General features: G+C 38.0%; 1 protein-coding gene across 1 annotated transcript in view; it reads right to left on the bottom strand.

Annotated features, from left to right (window-relative positions):
- The window catches only part of sf3a3 (splicing factor 3a, subunit 3), a 19333-nt gene extending 15151 nt beyond the window's left edge, over positions 1–4182 (bottom strand). Inside the window, exons 1-8 of the mRNA XM_016527374.1 lie at positions 3962–4182; positions 3469–3516; positions 3309–3361; positions 3110–3215; positions 2945–3017; positions 2766–2857; positions 2595–2677; positions 907–1045 (exon numbers count right to left, since the gene is read on the bottom strand). Coding sequence (XP_016382860.1) covers positions 907–1045; positions 2595–2677; positions 2766–2857; positions 2945–3017; positions 3110–3215; positions 3309–3361; positions 3469–3516; positions 3962–4057 — 690 coding nt within the window. The 5' untranslated portion in view covers positions 4058–4182. The remainder of the gene's footprint in view (positions 1–906; positions 1046–2594; positions 2678–2765; positions 2858–2944; positions 3018–3109; positions 3216–3308; positions 3362–3468; positions 3517–3961) is intronic.
- Positions 4183–14392: the final 10210 nt, after the last annotated feature.

Raw genomic sequence — 14392 nt, forward strand, 5'->3', positions numbered from 1 at the left:
CCCTGGTGCATCTACCAACCAAGGAAACGTGAAAAAGATTAACCCAGTAACTTTGTTTTGGTAAGCCTTTTTCTGCAAGCGTCTGAGAAAACGAGCGCGTCTGATTTCGCTCCCTTGGTGACGTGGCAAAGGGATCTCATTAATCTGTAAGTTAATTTTTTCCACCCCCGGCGCTGTCATTTTTGTTTTCGCAAGCGACAACGGTGTACCAGTTCTAATGCCATGGCGAAAGTTTAAGCAAAGCATGCTAATTGTTCTGTCTTTGGCTGCACAGACGAGCACAGAACACTATTTAGAGTCCCAGCCTCAGAGGAGACAAGAGAGCAGTGGATTTATTGATTTATTTACTGTATATTGCTGCTGCCACACAGATCTAAAATAAACATGCGATTTATTTCCCAGCTGTTTACCTTCATAGACATAACCGACTGTTTTTGTAACTCATGTGTGTTTTTAACGTAAACTTGTTAAACGTGCTAATGTGAACTTAGTTTAGTCCTCACATGCTGTGGCAGCCGCTTTCTGTGCGTGTGCTTCGGATGTGTGCTCTCAGAAAACCGTATATCAGAAGTTTAAACTCATATGGTTTAAAACGCATGATTTCAGAGCGATAAACATGACAATCAGAACCAAAGCTGATGTTTTTAGCAGGTACGAGCTGTAATGGCGCAGCTCTATTCTAAAAAAGGGTGCGGGGAGCAGCAGCTCATTTGCATTTAAAGAAACGGGCACGAAAAACAGCGTGTTTCTGCTTCCACTCAAAATGGGCATTTTCAAAATGATATAATAAATGATCTGTGGAGTATTTTGAGCGGAAACTTCACAGACACATTCTGGGGACACCAGAGACTTGTATTACATATTGTAAAAAGGGGCATAATATGTCTCCTTTAAGCACAAACCCACCGGCCAGCCTGGAAACATCCCACTCTCCCACTTCTTCTCAAACTCTGCCAAGATCTTTCCATAGAGCTCATTCTGATCCAGCAGAGGCTTGACCCGATCCGTGTATTCCTGCAGGTACTCCAGCAACATCTCCAGATACCTGCAAGAGCACAGACATGAGACCACTGACCAGAAACAACATGCATTCAACTAGACATCAGCAGCTTTCAAACGGAGTTTATCCAACACACACTCCACAAGCTCTGACCCATCACATTTAATCCAATGATCAACAGAAAGTCAACATTTCATAATAATAAAAAAAAAAGTTAAAGATTACACAATATAAAGCATGGATTATGTGGTAGAGCTGAACGATTTGGGGAAAGAAAAAAAAACCCCACTGTGATTTTTTTCTGACACAAATTGCGATTGTTTTGTTGTTGGCAGCAGGTTTAAACACTTCTCATTACAAAAGTTCATGTGGAGCTAGGACTGGACGATATGGCCAAAATTGATATCACGATATATTTCTTAATTTCGGTCGATACGAGCAGCATTTAATGCCAACCTAGTCACTCGGAGTCACTGAAAACAATGTTATCATGAGATGCACGCGAGTAAATCAGCACAGTGCTGCATTTCATTCTGAAACAAAAGATCTGGTTAATTAAAGGGGTCATGAACTGAGAAATCTAAATTCCCTTGATCTTTTCACATACAAGAAACGTTCTCATTAGTCTAAAAGCAGCTTATATTGAAGCCAATCTGCCAAAAAGACAGCTTGTGGAATGTGCCGCTCTATGATGTAATAGTGTGGCTAAACTCCGCCTCCGCAGAAGATCATCAACGCCTGCTTCTACATCACTGCCTGTTTAGCACTGCCCACCGATTCTACATCACTGACTGTTTAGCCCCGCCCACCGATTCACGCATGTAGTGTAAATATCGAGAGAGACGAACGCAGGTCTACACAGAAACCAAACGATAAAGATGCTCCAAAGTCATCAAGACGCTGTGCAGTGCTAAGCTGTGGAAAAACACATCTTTGCATCGCCTTCCATCAGATCCCAACATTAGGAAAGACTGGATGAACTTTATTTTTACTGAAGATCCAGATCGCATCAGTGAGAACTAGGTCGTTGTTCACATCATTTCACAGTGGATTTGTTTACAAGCAAGGCACAATTCGACTCAGGATTTTCAGAAAGATTGAATCTAAAAGATGATGCTGTGCGACTATATTGGATCTGACAGTAATGTCGCACCACACAAGTGAGTAACTTTTTATTACGTGATCACTATTGCTTTGTTTGATATGAACTGAGTATTTATGCGTTTTTGACCTAAATCACAGCAGCGTCCATCTATGTAGGCTGTCAAACAAACACAACTGTTAGCCAATCACAGCAGTGATCGTTTACTTCTGAGTTTACAATCCACCACACCGGTTCACACAGAGCGTTCAGATGAGGGGCTCAAAACAGGACAGAAAACAGCCTTTTACTGCTAAAACATTATGTCTTTGATGTAAGAATCTTGACAACATTATAAGTGGATCTCAGAGAACAGTACAAAATTTTAAAAAAGCAGTGCATGACCCCTTTAAACTGCAGCAATTGCTATATTATAATTACACTAGGCCATAATTTTATTTCGATTTTATTTCAATCAGTTATGTGGCATTTAAATGGCCAACTTTCACCTACTTCTTATACTCTGCATTCTTCCTGTCTTTAGAGATGTCAAAGAGCTGATCGAATGTTGACAGATAAGTGACATACTCCAGTTTCTAGAAGAGAGCAACAGACACAGAAGTATAAGAGTCTTTTCTTCAATTGTTTGAAGGCATGATAATCAAATAAGAAGCCGGACAGTACCTCCACTCCTTTAAGATTAATGTACTTCAGGTAGCAGTCGTGGAGATCCAGGTAGCGTCCGTAACCCTCTTCATCAGTGAACTCCACCAGATCTGTGACCAGCATTGAGACCGTTACCGTCCATTCACAGCACATATCAGCGCCAACAGCAAACAGCGCTCACGTTACTCCAGACTTACTTTGTGCCTCCTCACTGGGGTTGTCTTTGGCTTTCATGAGCTCTTCAAACTCCACTGACATGGGCACACAGATCTGCAATCGACACACAGAACGAGCGGAGTGAATATTTCTCTCTGAGACAGAAGCGTGTCGTTCAGGACAGAGCACTTCACAGCCGTCTGTACCTCGTTAGGGTGTTTTCTGTGGAACTCCTTGATCACTTTGAGTCGGTTGTAGAACTCAGCGAACTCGTTGGGTCCCGATATTGCATTCAGCTCATCCTTCCTCATACTGACGAACAGACACACAACACCGCCGTGAGATCGCACAAAATAAGCCCGATATATTTCTATACTGACTCGGATGTCCTTGAGATTGTCTTACCCGTCTTTGTCTTCGTACAAGTCTCTGAGGTTTGCGCTCACTTCCATGTATCTCTGCAAGAATCAAACAACGCAAACACACCAGCTTCATGCATTCACGCAGATTGCAGGATTATGAATTTGAGAATGAATTAGGACACAAAGGAAAAGATGAATCTCACATCCAGCATAGCTCTCACTCGATGATCGGAGTTGATCTGGTCTCTCAGCTGTTGAACAGAGAAAAGAGAAGTTGTGCTGAATAGGAACACTGCTAAATGTCTCCATGTAGATCTAAACCTAACTTTTGAAGGTACTTCCAAAAACAAAAAACAGATAAGAAACACAAAGTACCCTTCTCAAAAAGAGCACCCAACGGTTAATCAAGCATAACAACTACATGTAGAAGTAATAAAGATATAACGTTACTCGTAAAACAGGCTGAGATAAATTAAAGCATCATGAAAACTAAAGTATAGATAGTTTGGTGTAATAAACCGACAGTATAATGTTGTGTATAATGTAGCATAACACACATAACTTGACTTTAATCACTGCTGGGCGTAACTAGTTTAAATAGTGTTCGTTTTAGTTTAGTTTATGGTTATTAATAACATGATGTAACGGTTATGTGTTAGCACCATTTTAAACCCATTCAAAGATCCGTAGAGTTACCGTGGTTTTTTTCGTTAGCATCTCCTTCGTTTTGGCGTCCATCAGTCTCTCTTTCTCCTCGTGGTACCGACGCTGCTGCTCTAAAATCGTCTCCATGGTAGTTTAGTAGTTTCGGGATAGCTGCTTTATTCAATTGTTGTTTAGTTCAGTCTGCGTACGCGCGTGTAACGTGCAGGAAAGAAATCCCGTGCTCATTTCGCTCGGCCGGAAACATTGACGACAGAATAAAGGTTCCGACTTCAAAAAAAAAAATGTTTTGAAATTTAAAAAATCGCTACTTCATCGGAATTGTATAAAACACGATGACTTTTATGGCAGTCGCTATGTGGAAAAATAAATATCATGGATTCGAAAAAGCTAAACGTAAAAGAAATAGTCACACTTGTGTTGTTCGCGTATAAAAATGACCGCCATTGGAAATGAATAAGAAATATTTGTAATTAAATACAGTAAATATTTAATGAGTGTCTAGAGCCAGTTGAGTTAATTTCTTGTTGATATAGACCTGGCCACGCTTTAGAATATAAAAACGAAAACATTTTCGCAGTTTTGTCCATCTCCAGCTCCAGCATATGACTAGGAACACAGAGTATTAACAAAGTCTTAATATGTATTAAGTATTAATATGTATTAATAGAGTAGGCCTATTAATTTGCCCGCTGTTTTCCGTTGCATTTAGGCACATTTGGCCAGCAGATGTCCTCAGCGTGTGTTCATCAGAACGAATAATAATAATAATAATAATAATAATAATAATAATAATAACTACCTGCTTCATTATAGACGCGTCCACCTCCGCTGGCTTCTCAGATTTTGCTACTGTGCTCACAAAAAAAGATGATATGATAATGATATTAATCGTTGAATAATTTATGCTAATAAATAATTATAATAATCAGACCCGCTGCTGTGGCATTATAGACTCCATTACTATTTCTTATTTGTTGTTGTTGTTGTTGTTGTTGTTTTGTGTGTTTGTTTGTTTTTTCCTGTAGAAGTTTTGTCTGTTCTGTCCTTTATGTATTTGTTTAATGTTTACATAATAATAATAATAATAATAATAAAGACTCCATTACTGACAGGGAAGTGGCTTCCAGTATAATACTTTTTTTGTTGTTATAGTGTAAAATAACTACATGTCAGTCATAAGATTTGTAGGGTAAGGGTGCGGTGGACTCGTTATGATTATGAATCCGAGGCAGCATTATGAATAACTTTGATCACTGGCACACACTTGTGATGTTTACAAAGCACAAGAGACACAAATCCAATGTTTCTGATTTTGTTTAATTTTGTTTGGAAAATGTTTTGATGTATTTGATAAATATTACCTAAAAATGTACCTAGCGTGAAAGTTGCTAGTTTTAACACAAGAAATGAGTCCACAGACAACTAACCAGCTCAACTAACCCAAACTAGCTACCCTAACCAATAGCTCATTTTAGTCTAAATTTGTAACCCTTTGCCTATTCTGGTGCAGTTTATTTATTTTTAATTTTTGTAAATTGTCTTTTAAATGTTATCGAACTATTTAGAAATTATTTAATTATTTATTATTGAGCCGTCTCTGAGTCTCTCCCGAGGAGCTTGTTTTCACGAGCTTTAGGAGACCTGGGAAATGTTTTGCAGCATCTTTGGAGAAAATCGAGACTCCACACTCACACTCTCACCAATGCAATACGTCTCTTTTGGAATTAAAACTGAGGGAAATAACTTTATTTTTTATTCATACGCGAAAGGCTGCATATATCTGTTCAGAAATACAGTAAAACAGTAAAATTGTGAAATGTTTTCTATTGATGGCAGTTGAATTTTCAGAAGCCGTCAGTCTTCAGTCACGCAATCCTTCAGAAATCATTCTAATATGCTGATTTGCTAATTAAGTATCATTTCTGATTATCACTGTTGAAAACAGTTGTGCTGCTTCATTTATTTAATCAAAGTATTACAGTTTTTTACGATTGCTTAAGCACAATTTTGAAAACAGGGCCCGGTTTGTCAAAACACTACACACAATTAACACAACCCTACACCAAAGTAGCACAACACTTCAGATCATTTGCAAAATGGAACACTTTTGTCAAAACTATACACAACTTTATAAAAACAATATTTTGTTTGTGTGTGTGTGTGTGTGTGTGTGTGTGTTTGCTGCTTAATATTTTTGTGAAAACTGTGACACTATTTTCAGGATTCTTTGAGGAATAGAAAGTTCATACAGCATCTTTTGTAAATTTAGAAATGCTTTGACCATCACTTTGGATCAATTTAGTGCATCCTTGCTGAATAAAATTAATTTTTTAATTAACTTGTTTTGTCTTTTTTTTTAACCCCAGATTGTTGAATGGTATCAAGGTTGCCACAAAAATAGCATGCAGCAAAAACTGTTTTCAGCACTGCCAATAAAAAGAAATGTTTCTTGAGCGGCAAACGATTTCTGAAGTATCATATGACACTAAAGATTGTAGAATGGATGCTGAAAATTTCACCTTTGCCAAATAAATTAATTAAAACAATCAATGACATGAATGTATTGCAAAATAAATGTCTGTTAAAAAGAAAGATGCCCCTACTGAGTAGTTAAAGCATCACCTGCATGCTAACCAACCAAACTTCAGCCTCCTACTAGATACTTTATCTGCCCTGTTTCTAGATAGAAATACAAAATTATGAATGTATCATATGTATATACAGTAATAAATAGAGATCTTTTTTAACCTCAAATAGTTGCTCTTTGACACCCCTGAGTCTCACTGCTCTACAGAGACATGTTTTATCAAATATGATTAGCAGCTACAAGTGTAAGTTCTGCTTTTCATATAATTTAAGTTCCTGCGGTCAGCGATATGCATCCAGCGAGCATGCAGGACTGAGGGCTGTAATCTTCCACACTCATGTTCATAAGATGATAAACGCTTGCCCACAGTATTATTCTGACCCTCGATCCTCCTCTAAACTGCAGGTAGGTCTGGGAGGATCTAGTGTCTATCACAGATTGCAGTCGTGATCCCGGGGTCTTGGTGTTTTTTGTGTGATGCCCTCAGCACTGTCAGGTCAGTGCCTGTGAGTCCAGAGCTGATGCTCTTGGGCAAAGATTGCCTTGTAATGTTCATTATCTGTTCTAGCTCTTCTGATGACCCAGAGCAGAGCTTTCTGCTCTTCTTTCACACTGAGGCCCTGGCAGTTGAAAGGAATATTCTGGATTAAATACAAAATGTTCCATAATGCTTAAAGGGGTCATATGATGCGATTTCAATGTTTCCTTTCTCTTAACATACCAGAATGACAATGACTCCCAATACAGCGCTTTGATCTCAGGCCTCCCATTTGCTTCAGCATTCAAGAATTCTTTTCAAAACTCTTTTTTACATTAAATAGTAGTGTCCATAGATTAATATTAGTAACTAATTAAAAATTACATAATAAATATATTAAAATTAAAATAATTTTTTTGTATTTTAAAGGGATTGTTCACCCAAAAATGTCAATTCTGTCATCGTTTACATCGGATTTTAGTTGTTTTAGCTTATTTGACATGATAACATCTTGTTTCAAGGAAATGCATTTAAAAGGATTTAACGTGGAGCAAGCATCACTGACATGAAATATGTTGGTTACATTGGTTCTGACAGGAAATGATAGTTCTTAATTCTTAATTCACAAGATTCAAGCAACATTTTTTGCCACATTTCTTCTCCAGTTGCACTAAACTTCCATTGTATGTGTGTTACTATGTTTTTCGTTTGTTTTTATGAACTGAAGCATAGTTTGAAAATTATTTTCCATGGCAATAGCGCTTAAGCTGAATTTAAGACAGAATGTTCTTTAAATGTGTCTGTTTAGCGGAGGAATTGGGAAGAAGTGTTTGTGGGTTCTTGAGAGGCTTGTGAAGGGCGAATTGATGGAAAATCTCCGTGACTAATGTCTGGGAGCGGTCACGCAAGTGTCAACATGTATCTGCGCCTCTCCGCTCACATTACAGTTTTTTACGATTGCTTACACACCAAAATTAAACTTTTCCAACAATTAGCAAAACCTTACACTCAAGGAGCAAAACACAAGGCTAGATTGCCCAGCGTGCAGGAAAAGCTTTCCAGATTTCACAGCACATAAATTCACCAGTTTAAGCTTTTCTTCGGATTTCAGCTCAACACGGCCAGACAGGAATTTGTGACACTTTTATAACTCATGCTTTTTAGGGTGGAGACGTCATCAGTGCTTGAAACAAACACTCTGTGTCTAATGGGAGTCTCATAATTAAAGGCACAATATGTAATTTTCGCCGCTGGAGGGCGCGTATTCAAAATAAACAAAGAGGCAAAGGTGTAGTTTGATGACGCCGTGACTGAGTGTGGAGTCATGGGAGTTGTGGTCTTCATCCCCACAGCCGATGCAATCCGACGGGACTCGGGCAGAAATCATGTTCATGGATGAGCTAATGATTTGTTAACGTAGTAGAATGAAGCAGGGTGAGGCTGAAAGCCGTCGAAGTGAAACGAGGCCGCTGAACAAGCGTGACACACGGCTGGAAAGCAGCGGAGCTTTTATTATGCCACAGTCGAGCGCATCCGCTGCTTCCGGTCGTGCGTATGTGGGGTAAAGCAGCGCTGTTTTATCATACTAGATACATTTGAAAGTTCTGTTATAATGCTACTCTGTGCGGTCGTCACCGGTCTATTAAAATGCACAACATATTAAAGCGTCTTTGGTGTTTCCATGTTTTCTACAAAACACAACCGGAAATCGATGGGTTATGATGTAATTAGCAGGCGACACAATGACACTAGACATGCTCTGTGTCACTAGTTAAAATTGCTTACTTCTCTGGATTTAAACATTCTTCGAAATATTTGGGATAATGTAAGTACACAAGTCAGCAAAATATATAACACTGTTCTAGTGGTTTTTGGATATTTTAATAAAAAAATCTTACATATTGTGCCTTTAAATAATCTTAATGAATTCGGGATAAAAACATGCCCAAAATAATAGTCAATCAATGAGATGCATCACAAAACAGATTTTGGAGAATGTGTATTTAAAGGAATAATTTACTCAATAGTTTACTCAATGAAATCTATGTCATCCTCATTAGTTTTTCTCCTGTAGAACACAAAATGATCATGCTGCTCTTTTCCATACAATGAGCTTACAGTTTTTCTCTATTGCTTAAAACGCATCTCTTGAAATTATGCCTCTTTTTCTCGGAACTCTAAACACAAATCCATAACTTCACACGCAATTCCCCAAACTTCCTTTTTTCAGGTCAAAATGAAGCTCTCCACTCAAAACCATTAAATCTTGCTGAAAAACCAAAGTTTGCCCTCAGACATGAAACACAAGCCCGCTAAAACACACACACTGCAACATAGTCTTACACACTGGTGAGATAAATACAAAACAATACTACAAAAACCGGTAATAAGTTGCTTGTGATTCCCCCCCTCAAAAACCTTTTCAGATGATGAACACAAAAGACACAACAAACGTATACATTTGCACATTTTTTAAAAATTACTTAATGTACTGTACAGTACAATACACCAAACAACAACAGAAAAATTATTCTGCCCCAGCATCCCTCTGTCACGTGTATGTTCCTGTTCTCCCAATTTTTTTATATTTTTTCACGAACATTAATATGGCAAGGCCACCAAGCGTTCATGTGGCAAGCCCGCCGGTGGTTCCTCAGTCATGGCCAGGAGTGCCGTTCCCAGTCCCAGAGGGTCCCGTTCCTCAGTCACGGCCAGGATGGCCGTTCCCTGTTCCCGAGTATAGCCCAGGGAGGGCTCCTGTTCCCCAGTTAAGCCCAGGGAGGGCTTCAGATCCCCAGTTAAGCCCCGGGAGGGCTCCTGATTCCCCGTTTAAGCGCTTTCTAGAGCACCATCTAGTGCCCGCTCCTCCAGAGCACCCCCCAGGATTCCTAGATTTACCCAAGAAAATTTTTTTTGGGGGGGGGGCCATATACCTGTGGCCAAGCCAGCTAAGGCCACGGAGGATCCGCCATGGCCTCCTGTGTCCCCTGATAATAGTGTGAAGCTGACAATGTGCTTACAGTTGTGCAAATCTAGCCTTGTGTTTTGCTCCTTGAGTGTAAGGTTTTGCTAATTGTTGGAAAAGTTCAATTTTAGTGTGTAAGCAATCGTAAAAAACTGTAATGTTCACACATGGATAAATGTGTGCTGTATGAGTTTATATTGTGATTCTTGAGGTAGTTATATTGTGTGTTTGTGTTTTCTAAATGAGAACATGGTTAAACCTGTGCAAAATGATGCCGTTCTTGTGTAGAGTTTTGCAGAAAACACTGAGCAAATTGGAACGTGTGTGCAAACAGGTGAAATGTGTTAAAAGTTTTGAGAAACATGTCTTTGTTTTAGGAACTGTATGAATGGTTTGGAAAATTGTGCCAAACAAATCAGTAATAGTGCGTTAGCAATCGAGAAAAACTGTAATTTAGATCAAAAGCCTGGTTATAGTGTTTAAGCAACTGAGAATAACTCTAATAAAAGTAGCATAAACGTAAGAATAGGGAACACATATCCACTGTTAACTAATAGTTTTCACTCAATAAACTCCTAATTTGCTGCTTATTAATAGTTAGTAAGGTAGTTGTTAAGTTTAGGTATGGGGTTTAAGGATTAAGGCATCTAAAATATGATCATGCAGAATAAGGCATTAATATTTGCTTTATAAATACTAATAAACAGCAAATATGCTAGTAATATGCATGCTAATAAGCAGAGAGAACTGGTCCTTAAAATAAAGTGTTACCAGAAATTCATGCTGCTTGTGCAATGCCAAGTCAGCTTTGTGAGGAACAGACTAAAATGTAAGTCATTATTCATAGAAACACTTACTTTCACAAAGAGCAGGGGGGAAAAAAGAGGGTCATATACAGATTTTGATAAATGTATGAATTCTTCATTTTTTCTAAACCGTTCCTTATTCCTGCAGGTGTGGAACCTTTATGAGATTTCCTTAATGAAAATGTTTTAGCAATGTAATCAGTGCAGTGGAAATTGAATGTCAATCACTCTTTTAATAGTTGTGAACTTCATCAGTGGGACTGAATTATTAATGATAGAGCTGAAGATCTGAAAAAAGGTTGTTAAATAGTGAAGATGCACAGAAGAACCTTTATTTAAAGTGTTCTACTACAGAGTAAAATTATTTTTTTCCTTTAGTAAATCTGATTTTTAATAAATATATATCTCTTGAGACAGTTTGTACATATAAACTGTCAGTGATGAATTCATAATGCTGATGTAAGTCCTGTAAATGCTGTCTGTGTGTGTGGAGCAGCACTAATCTCTCTGACATCTGTGTGTTACTGAACAAACACTGTCAGCCTTATCAAATTTAATTCTTGGGAAGATTAGAAAATAATTTTTCTAGCTCTCCGTCAGGTCTGTTGAAGAATGGTTTACGCGTACAAGCTTAAGCGAAATGATTATTTGAATGAAAACACAGCATCCTATTGTGAGGATCTTCCTCTGTTTGTAATGACTTGTGTGACCCTGAAGGAGTTTAATTGATGAAATGTGACAGTGGAGCTGGAAAAAGCACAGGGCAGATCCAGTATATGGCTGTTTTCCTCTGAACTCTAGTTCTATTTAATTACCATATCCTTTCATAACAATCCAGTTCACATTTAGATACGAATCCCCCAGCTGTCAACAGAAAACTGTGTTGGATCCCAAGGGGACATGGTTGGCCGAGCTGCGTCTTTTTACTCCAGTACTACTTTATTTATTCCTATTGCTTGGCTGTTTGGAATACTTGATTCTTATTGGTCAGTCTCGGCACTGAGCACTCAAATATTTTTGTATAATGATTGCTAAACTGTATATGGTCCTCGTATCATGCCACGGTCTGTCTGTTCATGCTCCAGCATTAGAGTAGTTTGTGAGCGTTAGATGCCATACACTGTAAAAAATGACAGTGAATTTAACAGTAAAAGACTGTAAAAATGCTACAGTAAAAACCTGTTAAATGGTTAACGGTAAATTCCCCTACTATGTACGGTGAAAAACTGTATTGGCCATTACATGTATTGGACATTAATTTTACGGTAGTATACCGTTTTTGGAAGTGAAAAAGACTATAATTTACAGTGAATAACCGTAAATTGACATTCCCAGAATTCCCTGAATTGCATTTCAAATTTGATGTTTTTTTTTGTTGAAATAACTATGTTTCTTAGTTTTTTTCTTATCAGTTTTGTATATTAGGGTTGTGTTGTGTGAATGACACTGTGCACCTTCTATACGTGTTATTATTTAAAAGCTGCTTGTGATGGGCTTTGGTTCATCATGTGACTTTCTCATCACCACCTGCATTTGGTGGTTATCAGTGTATTACAAAGGTACAAAACAGATTTCAGTACTTCAATAGGTTGGTATATTAACATTATATCAGTTAATGAAATTACGGTATTTAACTGTAAATTTAAGTTAAAACCGTAAAACCTAAAACGTTGCTACCATATTTTTTATAGTAAAATTCCATCAACCACATCTGCCGTTTTTTACAGTAAATTTTACGGAATTTACAGTGTAGAGTTAGAGTTATGGCATTTAATGACTAAAGATGACTGTTGTAAAATGGCTTAGAAGGACTACAATGTTAATTTTAATACGGTGAACGTGAACCCTGTATGTCCAGCGAAAGTAAACAAATAAAAGCATTGTTTAGAACAGAAGGGAACCAGTACAGACACAGAGCTGAGTGAGGAAAACATAAAACAAAAAAAATAGATGATGTTACATTGTAGATAAATGTTAACTAACTAGTCACTTTAGTTGCAGAATCTATAAATTAATAATAATCTTGTTACTAGGGTTTTCTACATAGTAATGGACTTTTACTTTTCTTTGAGATAGTAATTTCTCAGCTCGAATCAATACTTCATGTCTGTGTATTTATGTCATATAATAGGCAGAATAATGTACAGCTACTGTAGTGAAATAAACCTTTGAGAGTAATATCATGACCAGCTGTGGGCATCTCTTAAGTAAACGGTCAGCATGCATGCGTGCGTGCGTGTTTGCGTGCGTGTGTGTGTGTGTGTGTGTGTGATTTCTGCATGAATTGATGAGTCAAAAAATTCAGCATGGCTCTGATCATCAGAAATAAAGGCAGTTCTGTGAATGTGTGTTATTCATGAACAGTACAAGTCTTTTACTGTAACTGACAGTTAGTAAAGTTTACTGTGTGCATCTATGTGCATCTGTGCTATAGCCCCGTCAGAAACTTGCTTAGCCCCAGCACAGCCCCACCCCCCAAGGATTTCCTAATGATATTCCTGTTTTTTAACTCCCAGTGTCACTGTAATTAACACTGAAAAATAAACATTAAAAACCTAAAAAAAAAAAAAAAAAAAGGTGCCTAATATGTGGCCTATAAACAATTAACATTATGGGGGAGGGGTCAATTACACGCACTTAGGTACAGTGCGCATTAGCTTTCATTTTAAGTTTAGTATCAACAGTTATCACGATGGAGCGCTATTTAATATCAAGTAAAAGACAGCGAATTTCAGACACTTTGCAGAATAGCTCAGATGAGAACAATAACACAAGTCAATAGTCTCAGTCTCAAGCCCTGTCCGGTTCCTGTCTGCTGTGATACTGAGTGTTTTGCGATTGTAGCTCCGTGTAGCTTTGTTTTTATGTTGGAATCTCTATCTTACTATCACTTTCTGTTGTTTAAACTGCTAAAATAAAACTTAATTATCACCATACTTCTGACATTATCTAGCATACTAATTTGATATTGTTCACTTTTCAATCTAAACTGTGAGTGCAGCACGTTAGCATTTCTCTCTCTCTCTCTCTCCCCGAGTTCATCAAACAACTGTGGTAAGTCGGAATCATTCGACAATCACGGTGAGTAATGGCTTCTCCTGTTATTGTCACTTGCACTGCTTGCCACATGTATAGTGTAGCTTTCTCTGTCAGCGGCGAGGGATTCACATGTGATAAATGCAGGGAAATAGTTAGGCGGACAGAGAAGATTTTTAGAACTAGAGACACGCATCCAAACATTAATTGAGGATACTAAGAATGTGAGGGCCTTAGATACGGCTTTGGATGCGACTAGCTTCTGGCTGCAGATAAAGTCTTAATTGTTGGTGATTTTAATATCCACATTGATAATGAAAAAGATGCATTGGGATCAGCATTTACTGTATATACATTCTGAACTCCATTGGGGTTAGACAACACGTGTCAGGTCCTACTCATTGTCGGAATCATACTTTAGATTTAATAATGTCACATGGAATTGATGTTAATGGCGTCGAAATTCTGCAGCAGATTGATGATATCTCGGATCATTATCTAGTCTTGTGTATACTCCATATAGCTAAAGCTGCACATTCAGCTCCTTGTTACAAATATGGTAGAACCATCACTTCTACCACAAAAGACT

The sequence above is a fragment of the Sinocyclocheilus rhinocerous genome, unplaced genomic scaffold (genome assembly GCF_001515625.1).
Source record: "Sinocyclocheilus rhinocerous isolate Xijiao unplaced genomic scaffold, SAMN03320098_v1.1 scaffold1563, whole genome shotgun sequence".
NCBI lineage: Eukaryota > Metazoa > Chordata > Actinopteri > Cypriniformes > Cyprinidae > Sinocyclocheilus > Sinocyclocheilus rhinocerous.